The sequence below is a fragment of the Dipodomys spectabilis genome, unplaced genomic scaffold, assembly GCF_019054845.1.
Source record: "Dipodomys spectabilis isolate Male_0828 unplaced genomic scaffold, ASM1905484v1 ptg000136l, whole genome shotgun sequence".
NCBI lineage: Eukaryota > Metazoa > Chordata > Mammalia > Rodentia > Heteromyidae > Dipodomys > Dipodomys spectabilis.
Genome location: NW_024870813.1, coordinates 3550670 through 3577106, shown reverse-complemented (window position 1 = coordinate 3577106; position 26437 = coordinate 3550670). Strand labels below are relative to the sequence as shown.

The 26437-nt window shown below is 47.7% G+C and overlaps 1 protein-coding gene across 1 annotated transcript; it reads left to right on the top strand.

The window, feature by feature from the left end:
- Positions 1-798: 798 nt before the first annotated feature.
- Cdhr1 (cadherin related family member 1) lies at positions 799-24888 on the top strand. The gene is made up of 17 exons (XM_042690265.1): positions 799-853; positions 1458-1553; positions 2994-3139; positions 4024-4074; positions 5357-5446; positions 7962-8048; positions 9494-9610; positions 10716-10859; positions 12528-12606; positions 13301-13401; positions 16396-16599; positions 17273-17425; positions 19344-19508; positions 20100-20167; positions 20729-20957; positions 21868-22128; positions 23715-24888. Exons 1-17 carry the CDS (start codon positions 799-801, stop codon positions 24246-24248), a joined length of 2580 nt encoding a protein of 859 aa, XP_042546199.1. The 3' UTR covers positions 24249-24888.
- Positions 24889-26437: the final 1549 nt, after the last annotated feature.

The window sequence follows — 26437 nt, the reverse complement described above, 5'->3', positions numbered from 1 at the left end:
TGGCCTCTATTTTATCTTCATGAATGCTCAGAGAAGTCATGAAAACTCCTTGTAAGTCACAGAGAAAGATTATGCCAAAGGAAGTCTGGGGTGAGGGAAAGGACCACTGGTGACTCATAGCCTGTAATCCTAGCCACTCCAGAGCATGAGATCTGAGGTCTGTGTGCAAAGCCAGCTTAGGCATAGCATTTCATAGTTCTCTTATCTCCAATTAACTAGCACAAAGCTGCAAAAGGGGTGAGCACCAGCCAACAGGGAAAAAAAAGATACAGGACAGGGCCCAAAAGCCCCTGGAACCTCCCATCTCTACTCCCACCACCCCAGTGGAGCCTGAGGCCTACCAGGACTCAAGGGTTTTAAGGGACTCTAGTTGTGGCCCTGGGCCACCGGCAGGAAGACTTTCCCCAGCTCCATCCCTGCTTCACAGTGCCCCATCCCCCAGAGACCCAGTGGTCCCTTTGCCACTGAGAGCGAGGCAGGGGCAAAGTGGGGTGGTAGGAGGGAGGGCATTCTGGACACGCCCTCCCTCCCCACGGCTGCGGCAGGTCCCCGTGCTCCGTGCCCACTAATTGGCCTCATTAGGCGGCCGGCAGGAGCCCTCGGGCTGCGCGGATCCCAGGGGTGTCATCCGCTTAGCGCCCTCGCACCACCCGGCCCTCCCGCCCCTCGCCCCTCCCGCCGCCGCCGCCGCCGCTCGCGCGCCCCGCAGAGGTCCGCGCTCCACCGGTGCGCCCAGAGCATGCTCCGCGCTCCTGCGCCCGGTCCCGGCGGCGAGGCTCTGCACCGGCCCGCGGAGACATGAGGCGCGAGCCGCGCGCCGCCCTGGCCCTGGGGCTGCTGCACTTCTGCCTGGGTGAGTGGAAAGGACGGGGAGGAGGAAAAGGGGGGGGGGGACTGGCGAGGGATCCACATTTCTTCTTGCTGGGGCTCCAGGGCTACCACGATCCTGGATCCTGGATCCTGGACTCAGGCGGGCAGGCATGGGGAGCCTTCCAGCTACCAAGTCCAGTCCCAGGAGTGGGGCGCTCCCTGAGCGCTCCCCAAGAGCCGATCGCGCTGGAGCTGAGGCCCTCCGCTGCGCTCAGCCTCTGTTGACTCTGGGCGGGAGATTTTCGGCTGCTCCGCGGTGTGTGGGGCCAGGGAGGAGGTCCTGCCTCCCGGCCTCGCGGTGTGACCGTAGCTAGGTCGCTGCTCCTCTCTGGGCAAGGCTCCCCTGTCCGTTCTTTGATGGAGATGGGTTGGTGCTCTAGGTCCCGGACAGGCTTGAGGCTAGTCGAGGCCCACAGAAAGTGAGGTGCAGGAGTGGACCCTCTTCAGGATGGTCCAGTGGGCACCCTCAGGGCACTGCATACAGGGCGTTAGAGCATCCTGCTGCCCGCTGGTCCTGAAGAGTGACTGCGCGGGTGTCCCTCCCTTCTCTGTCTCTGGGTGTCTGAGTGTCTGTCTGCTCTCCCTAGCCCAGCCCAACTTTGCCCCCCACTTCTTTGACAATGGATTGGGCAGCACCAGTGGAAACATGGCCCTGTTCAGCCTCCCGGAGGACACCCCCGTCGGTAAGGAGCCTGGATTGACTGCAACCCCTCCCTCACACCACCCCCATCCCCCTGGATTCAGGAACCAAACTAATGGCATTTGGTGCCAGGTTGTGCACTCCCCGAGGTGCCCTGTTTGTACTTCGAATTCCCCAGAGTTGTGAGAGGAAAAAGCGGGCACTGCTACCATGGTGACCCAAGAGGGGAAGGCCAGCCACTCCTGGAGATCAGGACCAGAACCCAAGGCTGCAGGCTGCAGGCTGCAGACTGGCTCAAAGGTGCTGCTAAAAGATTGTGCAATCAAGAGCACAACCTCACATCTCTGGGTTGAAAACCACCAAGTCAAGCTGGGCGCCACTGTGGCTCAAGGCTGCAATCGCACCTACTCAGGAGGCTGAGATCTCAGGATCGCAGCCAGCCCAGGCAGGAAAGCCCATGTGATTCTTATCTCCAATTAATCACTGAAACGCCAGAAGTGGAGCTGTGGCTCAAGTAGTAGAATACTAGCCTTGAGCAAATAGGCTAAGGGGTGCCCATGTCCTTACTTCAACACCCAGGACCAGCACGCCCCCCCCCACACACAAACCAAACAAAAAAAAAAAAGCCCACCCCAAACCCACAAGCCAAGTATGGTTGAGATATATCACAGTGGGGAGAGGGGGAGAGAGGATTCACCTGCATTCAGAAAACCTTTAAGAGCCAGTCTGGGCACGGGGTAGGGGGATGTAGTGCTACACATGTATACTCAGTGCTTTTTTCCACTTGTCTCCTCTCCCATCCCAAGGAGCCCCCTAGACTTGCCTCCTGGAAGAGCAGTTGGTGCAGGCAGAAGGAAGTAAAGTTGGTACTATTAGACATACCAGCTTCCTCTGTAGACTGTATGGAAGATGACAATCTTGAATATGTGACTGATAACACCTAATAGTTGTGAAGATTAGTGATTTTTTTTTTTTAAAGTTGGAAGCCACCAGCAGGGGTGAGGCCATTTATGAGTGCCCCATTCGGGGATGTAACTTTGGCACTGAACTGAATATTCACTCTAAACAGTTGAATCCTTAACACTGAGCATTTGCCACTTAGTGTGTGTGTGTGTGTGTGTGTGTGTGTTTGTGTGTGTGGTGTGTGGATGTGTGTTTTGTGTGTGGGTGTATGTATGTGTGTGTGTGCTGGGTTTTAACTCACAGCCTGGGCACTGTCTCAGAGGGGTTTTTTTGTTTTGTTTTTTGTTTTGTTTTGTTTTTGTTTTGCTCTACAACATAAGCCAACAGCTACACTTCCAGTTTTTTTTGGTGATTAATAGAGTCTCACAGACTTTTCCTGCCTGGGCTGGCTTCAAACCCAGAGCCTCAGATGTCAGCCTCCTGAGGAGCTGGGATTACAGGCATGGCAGCTGGTCCTTTTAAAGGGAAAGTTGGGTCCCAGGTCCTAAGCTGCTCTTTCTGCCCTTGTGTCTCATTGCAGGATCTCATGTATATACCCTGAATGGAACAGACCCTGAGGGAGACCCCCTCTCCTACCACATCAGTTTTGACCCCGGCACTAGAAACGTCTTTTCTGTTGACCCCAATTTTGGAAACATCACTCTAGTAGAGGAGTTGGACAGAGAGGTATGGAGAAAATTTGAAGAGTACTTTGGGGCTGCTGTTGGCTTGACTTGGTGGACTGGAATGTTCTAGATGGGCCCTGCTGGTATGCATGAGGCCCTCCTGCAGAGTGAGGGGTGAGGAGAGGGCTGTCTTCCTCCACCCCAGCAGCTCCGTTTCTCATTAGCAGAGAAAACTTCACTCACCCCGAGTAAATAATGGGACCCCTAACATCTGCCAGCTCTGCTTATCTTTCAAGGACGGAGCCATTAAGAGCAATCTGTTTGTATGCTGCAATTTCTGAAAGAGACCTTCTCAACAATCTTTTTTTTCAAGCCAGTGCTTGGAAAGGCACTATAAGCCACAGGAGATTCGTGTAGCACACATGCCGAGAAAGTGTGGTCGAGCTTGGAAAAACTCCTGTCTGTGCCCTTCTGAACCTACAGGGTTGGAAAGTGGGCTTTCTCTCCCAATTAAGAACCTACAGCTGACTGGTCAGTTTAGTTGGCCACAAAGCTGGACCTTTGCTATGGGGCTACCTCTTGTTCAATGGCAGAATCCACTATCTAGCTACAGTGTTGGGCAGAGAAAGGAAAGGGAACTCGCAGAGACTGTGAGGGGACTCAGAGGTGGAGTCTTCTGTCGGTGGTTAGCCCCTGCATCCTCGGATCTAGTGATCTCATGGCAGTCTCAGCCACATCTGAGGAGACAGAGCACTGGAGACACTGGATCTGGACCACTGTCCAAACTCTTTAATATGGAGAGACATAGAAAAGATAAGGGAGGGAAAAGGGAGAAAGGATTGCCTTCTTTGCTGGTTCATGGGGATAGGGAGAGCCTGGCCTAATCTCTGGTCCAGGATGACCTGTTAGACCCCAGGCTCCTCACTCAGTCCCTGTGCTTTACAGAGAGAAGACGAGATTGAAGCCATCATCAGCATTTCTGACGGCCTGAACCTGGTGAGTGTTGCTCCAGTGGGCCCTGGCTGCATACAGTCAGGCCTGAGAAGGCCCACAGGGCCACAGTGAGACCAGAGGGGAAGGAGGAAAAGAAGAAAGGCAGAGAAAGAGGGAGGGAAAGTAAGGAAGCGAGGAAGAGAGAGGAAGGGAGGGGAAGAAGGAAGAAAGGGAAAGAGGGGGAGAGAGGGATGAGAGAAGGCAGGAGAGGAAGTGAAGAAGGAGGGGAGGAAGAAATGGAGAAAGGAAACAGATAGCAGGCTTTCTCAGCTGAGCTTCTGGTGCGTCAAACCATGCCCTATGGCATCTCCTAGCAGCTGCCTTTCTCATTCCCTATCTGCCTTCTCCCAAATGGGTTTTGGCCTCTTCCTCAGTTGTCCAAACTGAACACCTGGTCACCCTGGTGTCTCCCTTCACCTCCTGCCCCACAGCCACCAATTAGTACCCGCCCTAATTAGTACCTGCTAGGGTTGCTGCAATAAGTCCCAGACACTCCCCAGCCAACCCAACTCATCCTCAAATTACCGTCACTAGGAAATAAATGTAGATCTTAGCTCTCCAAATGCCAGCTGCTGGCCCTCCCTCACCTATCCACATGTCCCTCAGGTGATCAGGGCTTCCTGCCAATGCCACCTGCCTCTCTTGGCTTTTGTTCACCCATTCACCCTACACCCACAGAGACAGGAATCTCCTGTTCTCTGCAATCACACCATGCATCTCACCCTTCTTTGCCCTTGCATCTACAGTCCCATTTTCCCCACCTACTTTTCTACCTTTGTACTTAAGGCAAACTCACTTCATGACTAGGACGCAGCCCTCCCAGGAGCCTCTCTGCTACACACATCTGGGGCTGAGGCTTTCCTTAGAGCCTCTAGCTCTAGTGATCAGTCCTGAGCAATGCATTTATGCAGGCCACGGTACACAGCATGCCCTGGAGGGGGAGTGTGTCCATGCTCTCCAAACCTGGCACACTGGCATTGTCACTCCAAATGACATCTCCACCTTCTTCTCTATGTTGATCTTTGCTCCGTATCTAAGCCACCATGGTCACTGCCAATGAATGTGCCATCAGACGGTCTCTTTCTCTAGAACAGGACTCAATGATAGACAGGATGTGGTTGATCCATTTTATTTGTATTTACTGAATGAACAAAACAAAGAAGAGAAAGGGTGGGGAGGGGGAGAAACTATGGCAAGAGTATATTCCTAGTAGTCTTAATAGCCAACTACCTTTATCCACTAGAAGGTCTCAGTGTCCTAACTCCTGGTCTCCTGCCCTTCTCAGGTGGCAGAAAAAGTTGTGATCCTGGTGACCGATGTTAATGATGAGGCACCCAGCTTCGTCCAGCAACCCTATGTCGTCCTGGTTCCTGAGGTGAGTAAGGCTGCTGGGCAGAGAAGATGCTCTGAAGAAAGCCCATGGTCTGCATCATGACCCAGAGAACCTGAGTCTGGACTGCAAAGCACCTGCCCATCACCTGCTATTCGTTAGAGAACGCTGGCTTTGTGTCTTCCCCCCACTTCTGCCACTGTGACCTCTCATGCAATCTGTCTAACTATCCTATCTATCTATCTATCTATCTATCTATCTATCTATCTATCTATCTATCTAATCTGTCCTTGGGGAGGGGCAGTATTGGGGCTTGAACCCATGGCCTGGGCTTTGTCCTTTAGCTTTTATGCTCAGGCCTGGCATTCTACCACTTGAACCACAGCCTCACTTCTAGCTTTTTGCTGGTTCCTTGAAGATAAGAGCCTCACAGATTTTTCTGCCTGCGATAGCTTTGAGTAGTTAGGATTACGGGCATAAACTACTAGCACCAGGCTTTCCCATGCATTCTTAGGCCAAAGGAATATCCACTTAGTACTTTCCATTGTAATCATAGTGCATACTTAGTAGAAATATGGTATAGAAAAGTAGGGGAGAAAGACTGAAAAAAATACTCTTGATCCCTCTAATTTAAGTGTTAAGTGTAAATGTATTTCCTTCTACTATTTTTCTGTTTTTTTCTTTTTTCTTAACATAATTGTGATGGTATTAAAACATATGCTTTCTATGTCCTGTTTTTCATTTAATTTATACCATAAGCCCTTTCTTCATTGACTATAAAATTTGAGTGACCATCAATTTAATAGTTTCCATCAAGCTTACATTCTGGTTAATGGTTCAGTTAACTGACTGAATCATTCCTTTATGCTTGGATATTTAACCTTGAAATTTTTGCTATTGTAATAAACACCGAATGCTAAGCATACTCTCCCTTTCTCCTTTCTTACTTCTTTCCTTCCTTCCTTGCTCCCTTCCTTTTTTCTTTCCTTCCTTTCTTCTTTCATTCCTTCTCTTCTTTCCTTTCTTTTTTTTTACTGGGCAGTGTTTTACTATGCTGCCCAGACTGGCCTCAAACTTCTGGTCCTCCTACCTGCACCTCTGTAGTGCTGGGATTCGAGCATATAACAGATTTTTTTCTCTTTGATATTATTTCTATGTAGCAGTTGTGATGGTACATCGTTGTAATTCCAGCTACTGGGGAGGAGGAAATAGGAGGATCAAAATCTGAGGCTGGGTCAGGTTAAAGTATGAAACCCTATCAAAACTTAAACTAAAAGTCAAGGGGCTGGAAACATGGTTCAAGTGATAGGGTATTTGTCTAGCAAGATGGAGGCTTCGAGTTGAATTTCCATTATAAAAATTTCAGAAGGACGGGAGAAGAGGGTAAAGAAGAGAATAAGAAGCAGGAGCCGGGTGCTGGTGGCTCACACCTGTAATCCTAGCTACTCAAGAGGCTGAGATCTGAGGATCACGGTTCAAAGCCAGCCCAGGCAGGAAAGTCTGTGAGACTCTTATCTCCAATAAAGCACTAGAAAACTGGAAGTGGCGCTGTGGCTCAAGTGGTAGAGCGCTCTCCTTGAGCTGAAGAGCACAGGGACAATGCCCATGCCCAGAGTTCAAGCCCCATGACCACCACCAACAACAAAGAAGCAGGATGGGGAGAAGGAGGAAGAAGAAAAGGAAGAGGAAGAGGAGGAGGGGGGAAGAGAAGGAAGAAGAGGAGGAAGAGGAAGTATTTCTTTAAGGAGAGGGAGATAGCTCAATGGTAGAGTACTTGCCTATCTACTCAGAAACCTATGTTCATTCCCCAGTGCTGCAAAACCAAACAAGAAGAAAGGGAAGAGAAGGGAGGGAGGAGGGGTGAGAGGGACAGAGGACAGAAGAGAAAAAGTGAGAGAGAGAGAAAAGAGCAGGATGGAAAGATGATTTTCCTTAAGATACACCCCAAGATTTAAAGTTACTGAGTCAAAGCATGAATGCTTATGTTACCAAGTTGCTTTCCTTGCTTTCTCCTTACCCTACAACATAGAGCATGGCTTCTCTCCCCTGTCCCTTGCCTGTGCCAGGACTTCTCAAAGTTTCAAGTGTTTACTCATTCAACAAGAGAAAGATGTTTCATTCCTACTCTCATCTGATAGCTTCCATCAGGTTAACATTCTGGCTAATGGCTCAGTTAACTGACTGAATCATTGTGTCTCAGTGGTTCCAGATGAACTTAAATATGTCAATTTAAATATTGCCACTTCATATTTAAACCCTAAAAAAAAGGCAGGTCTTGCCTTTTCTTTTCCCCTCTACCTTTGCGTGCAATCCTAGCTCCTCGCCTTGTCTTTTCCCTCCTCCTTTCCTTCCCCTCTTCCCTGCTTCAATCTGCCATGTCTTCTCCACAGCTGGCCCTGCCTTGTTGGGAGCATACTCACATGGTCACCATCTTCTCACCATTTTCGCCCTCCTCTCCCTTGGCCCCGCCCTGCTTCATGGCCCCCATGCCTCTAGCTATTACCTGAGAATCTTGTCACTGACCCTGACCCTTCCTTGTGGCTGTCACCCCTTCCCCCAGGACACCCCTTCTGGAAGCAGCATCTTTAAGGTTCGTGCAGTGGACAAGGACACGGGCTCTGGAGGAAGTGTCACCTATTTCCTGCAGGTAAGGTGGGGGCATATACCCAATGTAGCCAGGGGACACCTGGTCACTTTCCACCTCTCTCACCAATGCCTCTGTTGTTCTCAAGCCTACACCAGGAACCCAAGAGGGACAGAGACGTCCCCTCCTTCTCTTTGAGGCCCCAGGATTCACAGTCCTCCAGTTCCCCAGCTATTTCCCCAGGAGGCCTGGGTGCTGATACCCTCAGAGCATAAGAAACCTATCTAAGCTAGGGATGAGAGGAAATTCTCAAAATAAGCAGAGTTATGAGGCCCAAGCTCCTACCATTCTCCATCCATGTCATTTTGATGAAAGTTGGGGAGGATTCTTCCTTGTAGCTCTGGACTTCCTTTTTGAATCCAGTCATAGGGTGTGTACTCAGGGCCTGGGTGTTATCCCTGAGCTTTGTTTGATCAAGACTAGTTTTCTATCAACTGAGCCACAGCTCCACTTCCAGATTTTTGGTGGTTAATTGGAGATGAGTCTCACAAACTTCTCTGCCCAGGCTGGCTTTGAACCTCAATCCTCAGATCTCAGACTCCTGGGTAGCTAGGATTTACAGGCATAGCTACAGGTGCCCAAAACCCTTACCCCTTTCTAGATTTCCCAGAAATGAGCCACGTCTCCCTCCCATGGCTGTGACTTCTACAGCATTTCCTCTTCTCTCTGTGTCTGGTTACCAGTCCTTTCTAATTTTCAAATCAGTACAGGTTGGTGCCTAAAACCACAGGTTGTGAAGAAATGTCCTGGACTCCATGGGAGCCAAGAGATTCCCCCCTCTTACCAGTCATGTCATCTCAACACATTACCTAACTTTTCTACCTCAATGTTCTTGATTATAAAAGAGGAAAGATAAAAGCATGGTTTTATTAGATTACTGTGAAGGTCAGGTACATAGAAAGCCACAGTCACAGTGCTTGGCTCCTAGCCTCTTAACCATCCCCAGACAGAAGGGCCTTAAGCACAGGAGGCAGGGGCTCCTGCCAACCAGCTCCAGACTGCTCACCACCTACTGCCCCACCCCAGCAGGGGCCACCTGAAACAGGCCACAGTCACATGCTTGGTGGATCTGAAGGTCTCTAAGATTCTCACCTTCTCCATGAGTGTTAAGCTCCAGGTATCTCTAGCGTTTTCTGTGTGCTGGAACCAACAGGCCCGATCTTAGCCCAAGGCTATATGTTTCAGCCAAGCCATGAAAAAAAACTAAGGCTTTACTGGAAGGGAACAGTCTCACTTTGACTGAGGGTGTGAGGGGAGAAATCCCCAGTCAAGCCCATGAAGAAGGACCCTGGGATCAAAAAGGCCAGAGGCCTTCCTATGGAACCTCAGCCTCAAGGCCAGAATGCCCACTGTAAGAGTAGACGAGACTTCCATCACAAGCAGAATGTCCATTCCTGGGGCTGGCCTGAGTTCCACCCTGACATCCAACTACTCATTAACTGTTACAGAACCTGCACTCTACCAACTTTGCCATGGACCGCCATAGTGGAGTTCTGCGTCTCCAGCCGGGGGCCACTCTGGACTATGAGAAGTCACGGGCCCACTTTGTCACTGTGGTTGCCAAGGTAATAGTGCGGGGCAGCCTCTCGTCTGCCTCACTAGGTTGACACACAGTTAAGGAGGGGCAGGTAGATATGCATCACAAACTGGCCAGTAGGCACCTCTCTTTACCCTTGCGCAATTCCTCTTCTCCCAGAGACTAGCTACTCTCTCTTAGCCTCTGTTGCCTTATCTACTTACTCCTGAAGCTTAAGTAAATTCCCCAGATTTCTGGAGTGAATAGAGTAGCATACCTGAGAATCAGCAGTATCTAGTGAAGCTCCTCCTACCTCCTCCCCCCTCCCCCAGGCAAATACCTAGCCATTTCTTTAACAGGAAGTCCCTTGCAGATCACCTGTTAGCTGTGAGCCATTTTCATCCATTTTGTTGTTGTTGTTCTTTTTTTTTTTTTTTTTGGTTCCGGTCGTGGGGCCTGAACTCTGGGCCTGGGTGCTGTCCCTCAGCTCTTCAGCTCAAGGCTAGCGCTCTACCACTTGAGCCACAGCACCACTTCTGGCTTTTTCTTTTTGCTTATGTGGTGCTGAGGAATTGAACCCAGGGCCTCAGGCATGCAAGGCAAGCACTCTACCACTGAGCCACCTTCCCAGCCCTGATCCATTTTGTTGTAGCTTGTTCCAGGGGGCTTGGAGATGGTGCCAACTGCCAGCTGCCGTGTGAGGTTGGGCTCGGGGGCACACTTCCATTACCCCTGTGTGGAAGTGAGGGCCTAAGTGGTATTCCTGGTAAGCCTCTCTCCTGGCACAGCTTGGAGGTGAGGTCATCAGGAAGTGTGGGAGGCTTGGTTCCTGGTGGGGAGTGAGAATTCACCTCTGACCCTATTCTTTCTGACACTGGCTGCCCAGTCCATGTTCCTGGAAAGATCCCATATCCAAAAGAACCTGTTGTGTGTTGAGCACTGATAGAAAACCTTCACATATCATCCAGTTGTCCCAACATCCCTGCAAGGGGAGGGAGAATGAACTTCAGGAGCACACAGACATCACTCAGCCTGCAGCTGACCTCATAGCCAGTAGGTGGCAGAAGTCAGATTTCAACGGAACCTGTCTGACTCATGAGCCCAGCCTGTTTGTATTCCTTAACCTTCCTTCTGTGTCCCGGATTCCTCTCTAGGATGGCGGAGGCAAGCTTCGAGGGGCCCATGTGGCATTCTCAGCCACTGCCACTGTCACGGTGAACGTGGAGGATGTACAGGACACAGCCCCTGTCTTTGTGGGCACACCCTACTATGGCTACGTGTATGAGGACACTCTGCCGGTAGGTGCTTGTACCCCTCGTCCAGTGTCTCCACCAGACACATCCTACCCTGTTCTTTGCAATTCCCAAGTCCCATTGACTGCCCTTCCCATATAGGAGTTGGCCCTGGATTCATCCATGTTCAGGCCACAAACACGTTTTTGGTTTGTTTTTTTTTTTAACTTCAGAAGAATAAGAGAGAGGAGGAAACTGGTACAAACATGTGTAGTAGCTCCTGTGTGCTGAGACATTTGTTCATTCACTCCTGCTTACACCAGCCCAGACACATAGATCGGCTGCTGGAAATTGGTGGGAAATGGGGCCATGGCAGGTGGCTGGATCAACATAGGCAGAACATTTCTCACACATCCAAAGGTTTCCTTGTGCTTTGCCAGCCCCAAACCTATAGCCTAGAGATCCTCAGACCCGCGGTCCTACCATGATCAGCTGCCGCAGAACTACTATGACGCTTGCCGGGCTTCCCACAGGTCCAGCAGGAAGTTCATATCAGCTTCCCTCCTGTTCAGGCTTCTGGTGGCCTCAGGACAAGCCCCCAATGTTTGCACTCCTCAGCCTGGCCCCCTGGGCTCAGCCTCCCTGCCACTTCATGAGTGCAATTCCTAAATCTCCGAATTACCTTATGGCTTTCCTTCCCAGTTTAGCTCAGGCGCTGCAATTCCTGCCACAGTAGGGCAGAGATGGGGGCACCTCCCTACACCTGGAGTATTTCCTTCTTGGAGTACATCCATGCATTTATTTTTTTTTTACATCCGTGCATCTATGTTTCCTAACTACAGCATTAGATCCCTACAAACAAGACCAAGCTGAAGCCAGACTTTATTGGGCTGTGACTCAGTGGCTTACTATAGAATGGCCTCTCAACTTTCATATCTCTTTTTTTTTATCATTCTTGACTTCATTATAAAAAAGTAGAGACCTCACAGAGGGAGAATGAAATGTTTAGGCCCATGGTGTAATCTGTAGGATAGTTGAGTGAGGCCCAGACCCCCCATTGAACAGCTAAGGGTAGAGGGAAATGTCAAGGGCCAAGGATCAGGGCAGGCTCTGAGAGGGGAAAACTGCACCTGTGCTGGCTTGGAATGTGGCCCTGAGTGGACAGGCCAGAGGGAAGAGCCTACAGAGAGTGCTTAGAAAAGGGCTACAGTTGTGCTCTACCTCTTCCAAAACTCTTTGAATAATATCCTGAAGGCCACAGGATCCAGTCCTAGATCTGAGATCTGCTATTTGAGGTGCTCTAAGACTCTTCTCACCTCTCTTCAACCTGCCTTTACCTTTCTTCCACCAGCCTCTCACCTCTCTCCCATATACCGCTGGGTCAGATGAAGGCAAAAGATGTCAGGGAGAGCAGAATGAAGCTGGAAGTCAAGAGTTTAAATGAGGGCCGAGGAAATAGCATGGAATGAGCAGGAGTCAGTCAAGAAACCAAAGTCACTGGGCAGCCCAAACTCCGACTCTAGCCGGATTCACGCTGTCTCTCTAGCCCTGGGAGGCCAGTGGGTATGGAGACCTCTCATCCCAGCAGGACAGAGACATACTCCAAGGCCACCTGCGGCCTGGCTCTTTTCTTGGGTGGGACCATTGCCTCTTCTCTGCGATAGAACAGAATCTAGAGTGAGGAGACTTGAAGTATGTGCATCAACCTCAGGGAGCTTGCTTTTGTCCCTAAAGGGCTCAGAGGTGCTGTCTGTAGTTGCTGTTGATGGAGATCGGGGCAAACCCAACCACCTCCTCTACAGCCTCGTGAATGGTGAGTCGGGACAGCTTTGGGATGATGGCTCTGAATTTCTAAGGGAGCAGAATGAAGTTTCCAGCCTCTTTAGGATCTGTCTCTTAACCTACAGGACTAAGGGGAGCAAGATGCCTTGGAGAGGAGGGGCTGGGCCCCGCAGGCGATGAATGCTCCATCCCTGCTTGTCAGTACCTCCAGAGGGTCCCATGCAGGGCTGGAGAGCAACCCAGGCTGCAATAACCTCTCCTCTTACACTGGGCATGCTCTCAGGGATGGTAATGCATAGCCATATTTTTTTTATATTATTGGAATTGCTTCATTTTGTCCTTATTCTTTTCAGGTTTTTATTTTTTACTTCAGAGCACATAGTCGGGTTAAGTGGATTAAATCCAATGATGCTGTGACATTTCCCTACTATTAGCTCTGTAAATGAATAAGAAAGCTGAGGTTCAGAGGTGCTAACCAGGTGCCCTAAATCACCAGCACTGGACTGGAACCCACATGACCCTGGAGTGTACTGTTCCCACACCTGGGTAGAAGCTGAGCAGACATCAGGGTTCTTGGGGGTGGCTGCAGTCTTTGGGAAAACTAGACCTGGAGCCTGATCCCAAACATGGCACCTAATAAACTTGCACAGAGACCATCTCCCAACTCTGCCTCCCCTGCTCCCTCCTGTGGCCCTGTGCTGAACTGCAGGGCATATCTCTGACAGGGAGCGATGGTGCCTTTGAAATCAATGAGACATCTGGTGTCATCTCCGTGATGCAGAGCCCTGCCCAGCTCCGGAGAGAGGTATATGACCTGCATGTACAGGTAATGCTTCTTTTGCTTGGCCTACCCTTTCTCTTCTCTAGCCCTGGAAAACTACAAAAGGGATCAGACCTCCTAGAACTTCCCTAGGGGTTAAATCTGGAGAAGGAGCTAGATATCACTTCAAGGAGCACTTATGTCAGACTGCAGCAGATCAGTGTGATATCTCCAGAAAAGAGAACCATGAATTTTCAAGCAGGAATCATGAAAAGGCAAGCAAAGGAAGGCTTAAAGCAGCAATGCATCCAGTATGGTTAGAATCCAGCCTGTGGAGGAACACTGGCATGAGGGCTGAAGATGGGAGGAGTAGAATGGAGGCCAAAAGCTTGTGAGCTGGCCACATGAGCTGCAGTAGGGATTGGCCAAGAGTGAAGTGAAACTGAATCAGAGTCTATGAGCAGCAATAACAGGAGCAAGGAAGAAATCCCAGACGGGACCCAGGAGAGCAAGGCTCGCATGTGAATTGGGGATTTTTCCTAGATCAGTGACTTGTGTATTCACACAGATGCTGTTAGAAGGGTTCCTAACCAAGTTTATTATTTTTTTTTTTTTTTTGCCGGTCATGTGGCCTGAACTCTGGGTCTGGGCACTCTCCCTCAGCTCTTCAGCTCAAGGCTAGCGCTCTACCACTGGAGCCACAGCGCCACTTCCGGCTTTTTCTGTTTATGTGGTGCTGAGGAATCGAACCCAGGGCCTCATGCTTGCAAGGCATGCACTCTACCGCTGAGTTACCTTCCCAGCCCCCCTAACCAAGTTTATAATGCACTATTTTTTGCTCTCTCAAAATCTTTTTTTAATGAATAAGTTTTTTTATTGTGAAAATACAGTATAGAGGGCTTACAATTACATCAAGCATTGTTGCCTCCTCCTTTGTTTCTCCTTACCATCTCCCCCATTCAAAATCTTTGTGTGTGTGTGTGTGTGTGTGTGTGTGTGTGTGTGCATGTGTGTGTGTGTGCTGGTCCTAGGGCTTGAACTCAGGGCCTATGTGCTGTCCTTGAGGTATTTTTCTCCAGGCTTGTGCTCTACTACCTGAACCACAATTCCATTTCTGCTTTTTGCTAGTTAATTGGAAATAAGAGTCTCACAGACTTTTCTGCCTGGGCTAGCAGAACCACGATCTTCAAATCTCAACCTCCTGAGAGAATCATAGGCATGAGCTACAAGTACCTGCCTCTGGCTTTAATTCTTAATGATGCTGTGGCTTTCCATTTGTAACCAGAATTCTAAAAATCACTGAAAGATTTTGAGCAGAATTCTGGTTACAAAGAGAACCGAGTCACCTTGGAAACATGGAAAACTGGTTGCACTGGCTGCAGTGTAGAAGTTGTGTGAAGGTTCTAAGTGGGGAACAGGTGAGAATCCAATGGGGATAGGAAGTGGAGAAGAAGGCATGGGCTAATGGAAGGACCAAGGGTGAACAAATGCACTAGTGGTACTCACCAGACACTATGTTGAAGATGAACTATACAACTTGTGGATGGGTACAGGAGGGAAACACTGGGAGACAGTGAGGGAAGGGGTGACACTGTCCCAAAAGAAATGTACTCATGACCTGATTTAATAACTATTATCCCTTTGTACATTACTTTTATAAAAACAATAAATATTATTAAAAACAAAGAAGGCACAAGCTTCTGAGAAGAGACAGTTAGGAAGTTAGGACAACTGCCAGCTGTGAAGATGCAGGGTCCAGGGAGAGTCATTATAAAAAAAAAAAAAGCATTCTGATTGAGCCAGAGTTCACTCAGAATAAGGGGGATGAATAACTAACCCTGGGGATGGAGGCATGGGTCAGGTGGCACAGTGCCACCAATTGAGTAAAAGCATCAGATAATATATTGAGTTTGAGTCCTGGTCTTGGACTAAACAATTAAAAAAACAAGGGAAAGGAGGTAGAAGAGGAACAAATGACATTTGTCACATGATTTATGAGGTCCTATGGGCCTTCAGCACTGCTTAGCAACCTCTAATGCTTCCAAATAAATTCCCCTAAATGTTATGGTTTCAGTTGACATATACTGGCTGGACACCAGTGGCTCACATCTGCAATCCTAGCTACACAGGAGGATGAGATCTAAAGATCACAGTTCAAAGCCACCCCAGGCAGAAAAGTCCATTAGAGTCACTCTTAGCTCCAGTTAACCACCAAGAAGTCAGAAGTGCAGTTGTAGCTAAAGGGGCAGAGCACTAGACTTGAGCAAAAAAGCTAAAGGACAAAGTTTTAGGCCCTGAGATCAAGCCTCAGTACTGGCACACACAGACAAAAGAGACAATACACATTCATGTCTGGCACACATTTCTATCTGACCCATTCATACCTGGGTCTTTAGTTCCAAGGTCTCTCCAATGAGTTCTACAATTACAGTGTCATCTGGGCCTGAGTTCTCATCTGGAGGCTCGGCTGGGGAAAGATTGCCTTCCTAGTTTGGTTAGTTATTGGCATGACTCAGTTGCCTGATATGTGGGCTAGCATTTGTTCCTTGTCACATAGACTTTCTCCAAGCCAGAAAAGGAGATTATGCTAGAAAAATGGAAGTTAGAATCTCTTGTACTCTAACTGCAATGTCTTGTCATCTTTACTATATGCTGTAAATTAGAAACACTTGCTGAGCCAGTCTACCCCAAGGAGAGGGGATCACACAAAGTACCTGGCATAGCACCGGGTATACATGTCAGGAAGCAGTATTGTAGGAACCAATAAGATTCACTGGAAGCCTGGAGCCAGTGGCTCATGCTTATAATCCTATCTTACTCAGGAGGCTAAGATATGAGGATTGTGGTTTGAAGCCAGCCTGTGCAAAAAAGTCCGTGAAACTTATCCCCAAGTAACCACAAAAAGCTGCAAGTGGAACTGTGGCTCAAGTGGTAGAGTGCTAGCCGTGAGCACAAAAGCTCAGGGACAGCACCCATGCCGAGAGTTCAAGTCCCAGAACGGGCAAAAAGAAAACAAATTCTTCTGGACACACAGCCATGTCTACTTGTCCCTATCCCCAGGTGACAGAGGTCAGCTCTGTGGTAAGCCTCGCTGCCCAGGCCACGGTTCCAGTCACCATCAGGATAGTGGACCTCAACAACCACCCACCAACATTCTATGGAGAGAGTGGGCCCCAGAACAGGTTTGAGCTGTCTATGTATGAGCATCCACCGCAGGGGGAGATTCTGCGAGGCCTCAAGATCACGGTCAATGATTCTGACCAGGTGCGTGGTCCTGCCCTCAAAACTGATGGGGTCTGCATCCACCCTCAGAGTTAATGAAGCATAAGCCAGACAAGTAGAAAAACAATGGGACGAGAAGATCTGGCCAAGGGAGAGTGGAAGGATGGTGCCTAATCCAACATGATCTGCTTGGTCTAAATGTATTCGCAATCAAAACATGAAAGTCAAGCCAGGCACCTGTGGCTCATGCCTGTATTCCTAGCAACTCAGGAAGGCTGAGATCTGAGGATCAAGATTCAAAGCCAACCTAAGCAGGAAAATCTGTGAGACACTTTTTTCTAGTTAGTCACCAAAAAAGCAGACATAGAGCTGTGACTCAAGTGGTAGATTGCTAGCCTTGAGAAAAAAGATGGTTAGGAACAGCACCCAGGCCCTAAGAAAACAATGAAAGCCAGTCAAATGAAAGGTCCTCTGACTCTCCAAAGAGGTGTTTGCCCATATGTCCTGCCATAACCTTGGTCCAGCTCTGTTTGTTAACTTGCTTAATCCTCATAGTCTTGCTGATCCTTGATGAACTGACCTGTAGAAGGAAGAACTACTTACTCACTTTTTCAGAGTTAAGGGCCCAGGAAGGCTCCCCACCCAGCTTGAAATAAATAATGTATTTCTGTTCTTACGTGTCTTCCATTTTCCTTTCCCAAACTCTACTTCCCAGGGAGCCAATGCCAAATTTAACTTGCGGCTGGTGGGACCTGGAGGCATCTTCCGCGTGGTCCCACAGACTGTTCTGAACGAAGCCCAAGTCACCATTATCGTGGAGAACTCTGCTGCCATCGACTTTGAAAAGTCCAAGGTGTTAACCTTCAAGGTAGATAGTGCTTTGCACTTCTTTACATGAATGGGGAGAGAGGGATCACAGGAACTCATTCCAGCATCATCGTAATTTATACAGGAGGATAAATTACTCCCTTCTCTTCCTGGCCCTGCTCTTCCTTCCAAACCTTCTGCTCCTCTGTCTCATGGGAAGCAGGTGGTGGGTCGGGGTAAGAGGAGAAGAATGACTAACAGACCACTTCGAAGACCATTCACAGTTTCAGGAATGTAAGGGTTGGAGTTTGCCATTTAAACAGATACACAAGAGAAACTCCAATAATCGAGGCAGATGTTTTCTCCTGAGCCTTTAACATCTGACATTTATTTTGATAATTCTACTTTGGTATTTGTAATTATATAAAATTATAAATATATATAAACAATGCTAATTATATGTTAACATATATGTTAGGTCCTGCAGAATGGGAAAATAATAACTTACTGGATGATTTAAATAATTATTTATAATCACACACACACAAACATACATACCCATAGCATGCATTAGGAAGAATTATCACTAAAGGACTATTAAAGGTAAGAACAAAGTATGACTATGCTTAGGAGGCTGAGCTCTGAGGATCATGGTTCAAAATCTTCCTGAGACGTTTATCTGCAGTTGGCCAGCAAAATAAGCTAAAATTGGAGCTGTGGCTCAGAGGTAGAGTACCAGACTTGAGTGAAAAAGCTAAGGCACAAAACCCAGCCACTGAGTTCAAGTTCTAGTGCCACTATAAAACAAATAAACATTACTGTCTGCTATCACTACTGTCATTTAGTTCAATGTTTGGAATAACAAAATTCCTGGGTAAAGAAAGGCAATAAGATCTGCCAACATTAGAAAAGATGTTATATGTAAGGAATATTATTTCCTTAAAAATCTAAGAGAAATAACTGTAAAACTATTAGAAATACAGAAAAATTGCTAACACTGTTGATAACAAAATTAGTACCCCATCTACAACAGTTTTACAACATTCCCATCTTCAAAAGAAAATATGCTGGAATGAAAGATTTTTTTCTCTTTTACAAAAAACAACCAGCAGATAAAATTCCTTGAAATTAACATAAGGAGAAATAGTCCACATTTAAATAATGAAAAGTGGAGAATTTCACAAAGGGATATGAAAAAGACAGGTATGGCCTGGTACTGGAGTCTCATGCCTGTAATCCTAGCTACTCAGGAGGCTAAGATCTGAGGATCACAGTTCGAAGCCAACCAGAAAACCAGAAGTGGAGCTGTGGCTCAAAGTGATAAAGCACTAGCCTTGAACAAAAAAACTCAGAGACAGGACCTAGGCCTTGAGTTTAAACCCCATGATTGACAAAAAAAAAAAAAAAAAAAAAAAGAAAGAGAGAGACAGATCTGTACCCTTTTTGCCTTTTGTCTGTTTTGTTCTTTTTGGTGATACTGGGGCTTGTATTCAGAGCCTCTTGCTTGCTAAGCCAGTTCTCTACCACTGAGCCACGCTTCCTTTTTTTTTGTTTTAAAAACAAAATCTCTCCTTAATTTAAAGATTTCATGGCCACCCCCAATGAATGTTTACCTAGAATTTCCTTTGAAGAGCTAATAAGAATCCTTGATAAAATTATACGGGTTTTGATCTGGAGAAATGAACGTATCGAAAGAGTAGGAAACTTGGAGCTAGAGAGGAATATACAGATAAGTGGAGCAGCAACACCAAAAATAAGCAGGCCCAAAGACACATGGACATGGTAAGGGTGCTGGGATTGACAACTCATCGGAGCAGAACGATGTGAAGTCTCACAGAGGATGGCTGGAATGGCCCCATGGCAGGTGAGGGTGGAATGGGAGGCAGGTGGATGCAGTATCAGTTCTGGGGAGACAGCAAGAAGTCTCGAGGCAAGGTGGCCCCATCCAAACAAGCCTTTGATTCTCCTTCCTCTCCCAGCTCCTGGCCATTGAAGTAAACACCCCGGAGAAGTTCAGCTCCACTGCAGACATCGTGATCCAGCTCCTGGACACCAACGACAATGTCCCAAAGTTCACTTCCCACTACTACATTGCCAGGATCCCTGAGAACACCCCAGGAGGCTCCAACGTGGTGGCTGTCACAGTAAGCTGGGGATCTGCCCAGGGCCTAGGGTTGATTTAAATGGGGTTCTGGTTCAAATTAAAAGGTCACAGACTAGTTTCTAAACAAGCTGCTGCACTTTCCTAGCCTCTGTTTCTACCTCTGTGCAGTGAGTTCTGTGTTTTCTGCCACAGCTTATGTGGCAGGAGGTCAGAAAGGGAAGAGGATCTCCTAGCAAGATGGGAGTCACAATCTCTTAATCTACTCATGAGGAGATATCTCATCATCCACCATACACTCACTCAGAAGCAAGTAGCCAGGCCACCGTAGAGAAGCTCCTTATTTCTCATTGTTTGTAAGGGGGACCTTTGTATACATTTCAGGCCTGGTGTAAGGGGACCCATCCCTTTTCCTTCCTTATTTACGAAGAAGAAATAAAGACTTTCCAGTAAAACTTTTGCCTCCAACGCTGCACCTTCCTGGAAGAAATCTATAGTCCTAGAGCAACCTGCAAGTCAGATACTCCCTGCTTGCTGAGCCCTAGGCTCCTCTTCTCTCCATTGGAAGCCTCCTTCAACTCCAGGAGCTGCCTGGCTACTCGGCAGATACCATTGTGAGCTTTCTTTCTTCCAGGCTGTGGATCCAGACACAGGACCGTGGGGCAAAGTCAAATACTCCATCTATGGAACTGGAGCAGATGTGTAAGTACATCCAGTATCCCAGGCAGAGCTTCAGGCAGAGGATTTGAGTGGTGAGGGTCTCTAGCAATTAACGGCAGGAAAAGCTTAAAAGGGTTAAGAACGTGGGTTGAGGAATCTCCAGGGCTCAAGGTAGGGAGAGAGCAAGAGGCAGAGAAAAGTAATGGAGTCTGAGGTAGAGGAATAGGGGCCACACACAGTAAAGAGACTGAGAAAGAAGAAGGTAAGGTCACAGCCTGGCATTGGGGGCCATGGCCTCCAAAGCCAGGCAAACAGAAGTGGGCTCAGAAAGAAGCAGACCGTGGGAGGAAAGAGAAGGGCTGCAGTTCAGAACGTTAAACTCCATAGCAGTAGATGGATGCACCAATTGGCAGACCCACTTCTCAGATTCAGAATGCAAGGATAACAGAGGGTCAGCTGAGATGTCTTGAAGAAGAAGCTGAACCATGTCTCATGTGTGTGCAAGCCTGGGTGTGCTATAGAGGCCTGGACATGTGTGCACATGTAAGCATGACTGTTTGCAGACATGTATGCACTTGTGCCTGAGCTCTCTGTGCTTGGCAGCTTCCTCATTCACCCGTCCACCGGACTTATCTACACCCAGCCCTGGGCTACTTTGGATGCTGAGGCTACTTCGAGGTACAACTTCTATGTGAAGGCAGAGGACATGGAGGGCAGGTACAGCCTGGCTGAGGTGTTCATCACGCTTCTCGATGTCAATGATCACTACCCCCAGTTTGGAAAGAGCATCCAAGAAAGGACGATGGTGTTGGGGACCCCAGTGAGAATTGAGGTAAGTTTTACATGCAGTTGATCCCCCCTGCAAGCCCCATTCCTACAACTGGGAGAGACTCTGAGCATAACCATTTAGTTTAATATAAAATGTATTACACTCTCAGGGAGGGGGATGGACTACAAGGTACTTTATAGAAACTCATCTCCGGGCTGGGAAGGTGGCTCAGTGGTAGAGCGCTTGCCTTGCATGCCTGAGGCCCTGGGTTCAATTCCTCAGCACCACATAAGCAAAAAGAAAAAAGCTGGAAGTGGCACTGTGGCTCAAGTGGTAGAGCGCTAGCCTTGAGCTGAAGAGCTGAGGGACAGTGACCAGGCCCCCCCCCAAAAAGAAACTCATCTCCACACTAAACCCAGACAGGTTCTCTTGAGAAAGATGTTACAAATGCAAACCCGAGGCTCAGAGAGGTTGTGTCTGACTTGTCTGAGTGTCCACAGCTGGGCTACTTGTCTTCAAAGCACTGCTTTTCCTAATGTGGAAAAAGCATTAACTCTGACAGCCATCCAAGAGGTTGGAGGCATCCCTCAGTTAGTAGAGTGCTAGTCATTTCATGAAAGTATCAGGTACCGAGTTTGAGTCCTGGTTTCGGACCAAAAAAAGAAAAAAAACAAAAAACAGAACCCCAAGTCCCCTCTTTTCACTTCTTGTCACTCAAGTTCCATGCTTTCCTGGACCCCTTCTATGAATGGAACTATGTAACTTACATAATAAACCTTTAGTGGCCCCAAGGTCACAGTAGAGAACAACACATTCTCCTTTCCCACCTCAACTCACTCCAGATAGAGTCTGAACACTTCCCATCAGCTCAGCCAGCTCCTTACTCACTTACACTCACTCCATGCTCACCCAGTCAGTGTGCCCAAGTGTCTTGGCTCCCAACCCAGTTCTGTGTGTCCTACCCTGTGTACAGGCAACAGACCAGGACGCAGAGGAACCCAACAACCTAGTGGACTACTCCATCACCCGTGCAGAGCCAGCCAATGTGTTTGACATCGATGCGCACACAGGGGAGATCTCGCTCAAGAACTCCATCCGCTCTCTAGATGCGCTACACAACATCACCATGCCCCACAGAGACTGTACGTGGTCTGTAGAAGTGCAAGCCAAGGACCGAGGCTCACCGTCCTTCAGCACCACGGCCTTACTGAAGATTGACATCACAGACACGGAGGTAGGTACAAAGCCACAGTTGGTACCTAGACAAAGAGGGCAGAGGGCTATCCCCTGCCTCTTGGCAACATGGGCAAAGAGAGAAGGACCATCTTCTTCTTCCTCCAAAAGGCATTCAATGATAACAAAAGCAATCTGTGTCTGCCAAGCTGGTAATCGAGTTGAAATTCTAGTGTCAGTGCTTATTCATGATGTGTTTTGGGGGTTTTGCTAGGCCTCTTTTCTGAAAAATGGGAGAGTGGGACTGACAGAGCTGGGGTTGCAGGAAGACACCTGGGAATGTTGGCTAAGTTGGTGTGTGATATGGGGCTTGCCATAAGAAGCTTGGGAATGGTCTCGTTTTTGTGGTTGTTGTTGTTTTGGAGTGGATTGAGTTGATAAAGGAGAATGAATTTCAGTACAGGGCTGTTGAAAAGTCGAGGTAAAATAATACATGTAATTCTCAGCTAAGTATCTAGAAAATAAGGGGTTTCTGATGCAATTTGGTTTAATGCCTCCCCCAATCAAAAATAAACAATATCTTACTCTTCTAAGGACAGCATTCAATAAAGCAGAAGACTTTTAAAGATTTATTTATTTTTTAAACATTTTGCATGTGTTAATTATACAAGGGATCTTTCTTTGTAATATTTCCATACATGGATATAAAGACTTTCATCAAATTCACTCCTCAGTTACCATCTCAAAGCAGAAGTGTTTAATTTAAAAAAGGTTGTTCTACTTGTAATGGGAAATATCCAGACTGCAGGCTTCAGAATCACTGGGTACACAATAGGTTGGACATGTATGCTTCTGGTCAGTTGCTGATGACCCATCTGCCTGTCTGGATAATTTTGTATGGCTCTCAACTGATGCGATATTCAAATAGCCCTTGGCAGAGAAAAAAAAAGGAGTCCCCACTTCTGTGAGTATGATTTGCAATATCCTACCTCTGCCTGTATTATTTTTCTGTAAAGAAGTCTGTAGTGGGCCTGGGAAGGTGGATCAGTGGTAGAGTACTTGCCTTGCATGCATGAGGCCCTGGGTTCGATTCCTCAGCACCATATAAGCAGAAAAAGCCAGAAGTGGTGCTGTGACTCAAGCGGTAGAGTGCTAGCCTTGAGCTGAAGAGCTGAGGAACAGTGCCCAGCCCAGAGTTAAGGCCCTATGGCTGGCAAAAAAAAAAAAAAAAAAAGAAGTCTATAGTTAGGCAGGTACCATTGGGTCAGTCTTATAATCCTAGCTACTCAAGAGGCTGAGGTCTGAGGATAGAGGTTGAAAACCAGCCAAGGCAAACAAATCTAAGAGATTCTAACCTTCAGTTAACCAGCAAAATCCTGAAGTTGAAGATATGGATCAGGTGGTAGAGTGCCAGATATGTGCAAAAATTCCCAAGCCACCCAGCTCAAGGCCCTGAGTTCAAGCCCTAACACCAACACTAAATGAATGAATACATATATACAAACAGACAGACAGACAGACATAAGCAAATTCCACAATGCTTATCTCAAAAGGGTTCCTGGAACTGGAGGAAACTCCTATCTCCATTCTGGCCTCCTGGGTAGCAGGAGAGAATAGCTGAATGCAGGATGTGGTACTTTCTTCCAGACACTGTCCCGAGACTCCATGGCTGCCTTCCTGATAGAGACCAAAGACAACCCCATGAAGGCTGTGGGTGTGCTGGCTGGCATCATGGCTGTTGTGGTGGCCATAACTGTCCTCATCTCCACTGCAACCTTCTGGCGCAACAAGAAGTCCAACAAGGTCCTACCCGTGCATCGTGTGCTCCGAAGAAGGCCCAGTCCTGCACCCCGCACAGTCCGCGTTGAGTGGCTCAAGTTCAGGAGGGCTAAGGCTGCTACCAAGTTCATTCTCAAAGAAGATCTGCCCACCGAGAACTGCAACAACAGTGCAAGAAGCTCACCACCTCCCATGGCTCCAGCTCTTCCACCAGCCCCTAGAATGGCACCCAGCACAGCTGTACACTGGACTGTGCCTACAGTCTCTGGATCCCTTACCCCCAAGCCACCCCAGCAGTCACCCAAACCCAAGGACTTGGGAAACCCCATCCAATCTACACTGGTGTCTGAGCTCAAACAAAAATTTGAGCAGAAGAATGCTGACAACAAGGCTTGCTTCTAGAGTGCACCTCATGACCCTTCTCTTCCTCCCCCACTCCCAAACATCAGCCACCCTGATGCTCCCTGCCTACCCTCTACTCCTCAAGGAGGTCAGGTCACCCCACTTTGTACAGTAATGTAACTCATATCCAGGGCTCTGAACAGAGAGAGCCTTGGGCAAGAGAGTTCTTGGGCTATGGGATGCAATTGGCAAATACACTCCTATTACCCAAACATTGGGCACAGCAACCAGTGCTTTCAATTCTTCAGAGGCTGGGAGCTGACAAGGATCTCATAGTCATTTAAGTACTACTGAGATTTCATCATCCCTAGTCAAGGATCAGGGCCCTGACCACATATGACAAGGAAAACAAGAATCTGGATACTGAAACTTGCCCCTAAGATTCAGCCCTGGGTAAGTCTGGAGGTTAGCAAAGCTTACAGAGCCATAGGAAAGCAAATGAGGGCAAGAGGAAAGCCCTTGATGCTCTGAAAACTCATTCTGACTACAGGGCTGAGCCCAGAACTATTGGGACAATAGGATGAAATCATAAATCCTTGCTATATCCAGCAACATGGAAGTATAAAATGACTTTATGAAGAGTTAGGGCAACCGGGCACTGGTGGCTCATGCCACCAATCATAGCTACTCAGGAGGCTGAGATCCAGAAGATCATGGCTCAAAGCCAGCCTGGGTAGAAAAGTCCATGAGAGTTCATCTCCAAAACAGCTAGCAAGAAGCTAGGCTGGGGGCGGCCTTCTTTGATGAGATAGTGCAAGGTGCTAGATAGATCATGAGGGCTGAAATTTGAGGAGATTCCCATATGTATCCAGATCTTTTGCTCATATTATGACACCTTAGGGAAACTGTTTAAACTTCTTGATTGCCTTCTTCCTATACAAACGACAGAAAGTAAACCCTTGTCTATCAAATGAAGAAAGTAAACCCTAAGAACATAGTGGTGCTGAGGATTTTAACCAACTGTAAAGTGACAGGAATATAAGGTGTTTTTCTGTAGGCCAGATTCTCTGAGTTCAGTTTGTTCAGAAAGTATTAAAGCCTTGTAGTTACTCTGCCAAGTGTCCCTCCCTCTGAGGGCAACCACACATCTGAAGCCTGATGATGGCTATGTTCTGACTCACACACTTCCCTTCATTATCCCCTCACCCTACACCATTCTTAGAACTGGAGTCAGGCAGCCATATCCATCCAGTTTAAGCCTGTGTTTTGTCTGAGATAAGGGAACTATGTCTCCAAGACAGGAGTGATCAGCCCCATACCACACAATGGATGGTAGCAGGGACCTGGTCCCAGGCTCCTAGTCCATGGCAAGATCTTTTAGTTGGGGCACACCTTGTCATTGTGACCATCTCTCCCAGGACAAAAGCCGTAAGGAACCTCCTAGAAGGAAAATCTAGACATGTAGACAGAGATATAAGTTGAATTGTTCTTTGTATTTTGCTTCATTCACTAATAGCCCTCTGGAACACATGAATGGTTTTCTGTGAATAGATTGTACGCTCGTGTGATGTTCTTCATGTCTGATTTGTGTTTCAAGGTGTTGTCCAGATGTGTCCATTTCACTCATCACCAGGGTGTCTGCAGCCCCTGAATCAGACAGTATTGAAAGATGGACTCCACCCTACTAGGAGACAAGTGGAAATGCATTTTTCACCCCAATAATGCTTGTCCTCCATAGGAATTTGGAGTCCTTAAAACATGCATGTAATCAACTCTTTTGTAAATGGCAAATAAAATCTACTAATGAAAGGACAAAAACAGTTCTCCTTGTCTCCCTGCTTAAATGTGTGCTCACTGACTTAAGGGGACTAGTGTTCCAGACTCCTAGATCTGACTCTAAGGGAAGCTACAAAATTTGTCCAAATTGCCACCTTAAACAACAGTATATTTGCAGATTTGTCTGCTGACCTTGACTTGTCCTAGGCTTGCATGGAGCTTTTTGTCCCCAAACAGGATCAGCTTAGTTAGGGCTGTTTAGGGTAGAAAGAAGTCTGGAGCTAGAGTTAATTATCCTAGTACAGTCCAGAAGGAGAAGAGTTGGGAGATTACCATGACAGTCAGGAAAACAGTATACTCTCTCAGACAGTGACCATGAAGACCTCTGAGCTAGAAGAACAGGCCAGCATGTGAGTCTTGGGAAGAGAATGGGTCCCTGGATAAGCAGGAACTTGGCCCAAAGCAAAGACAAT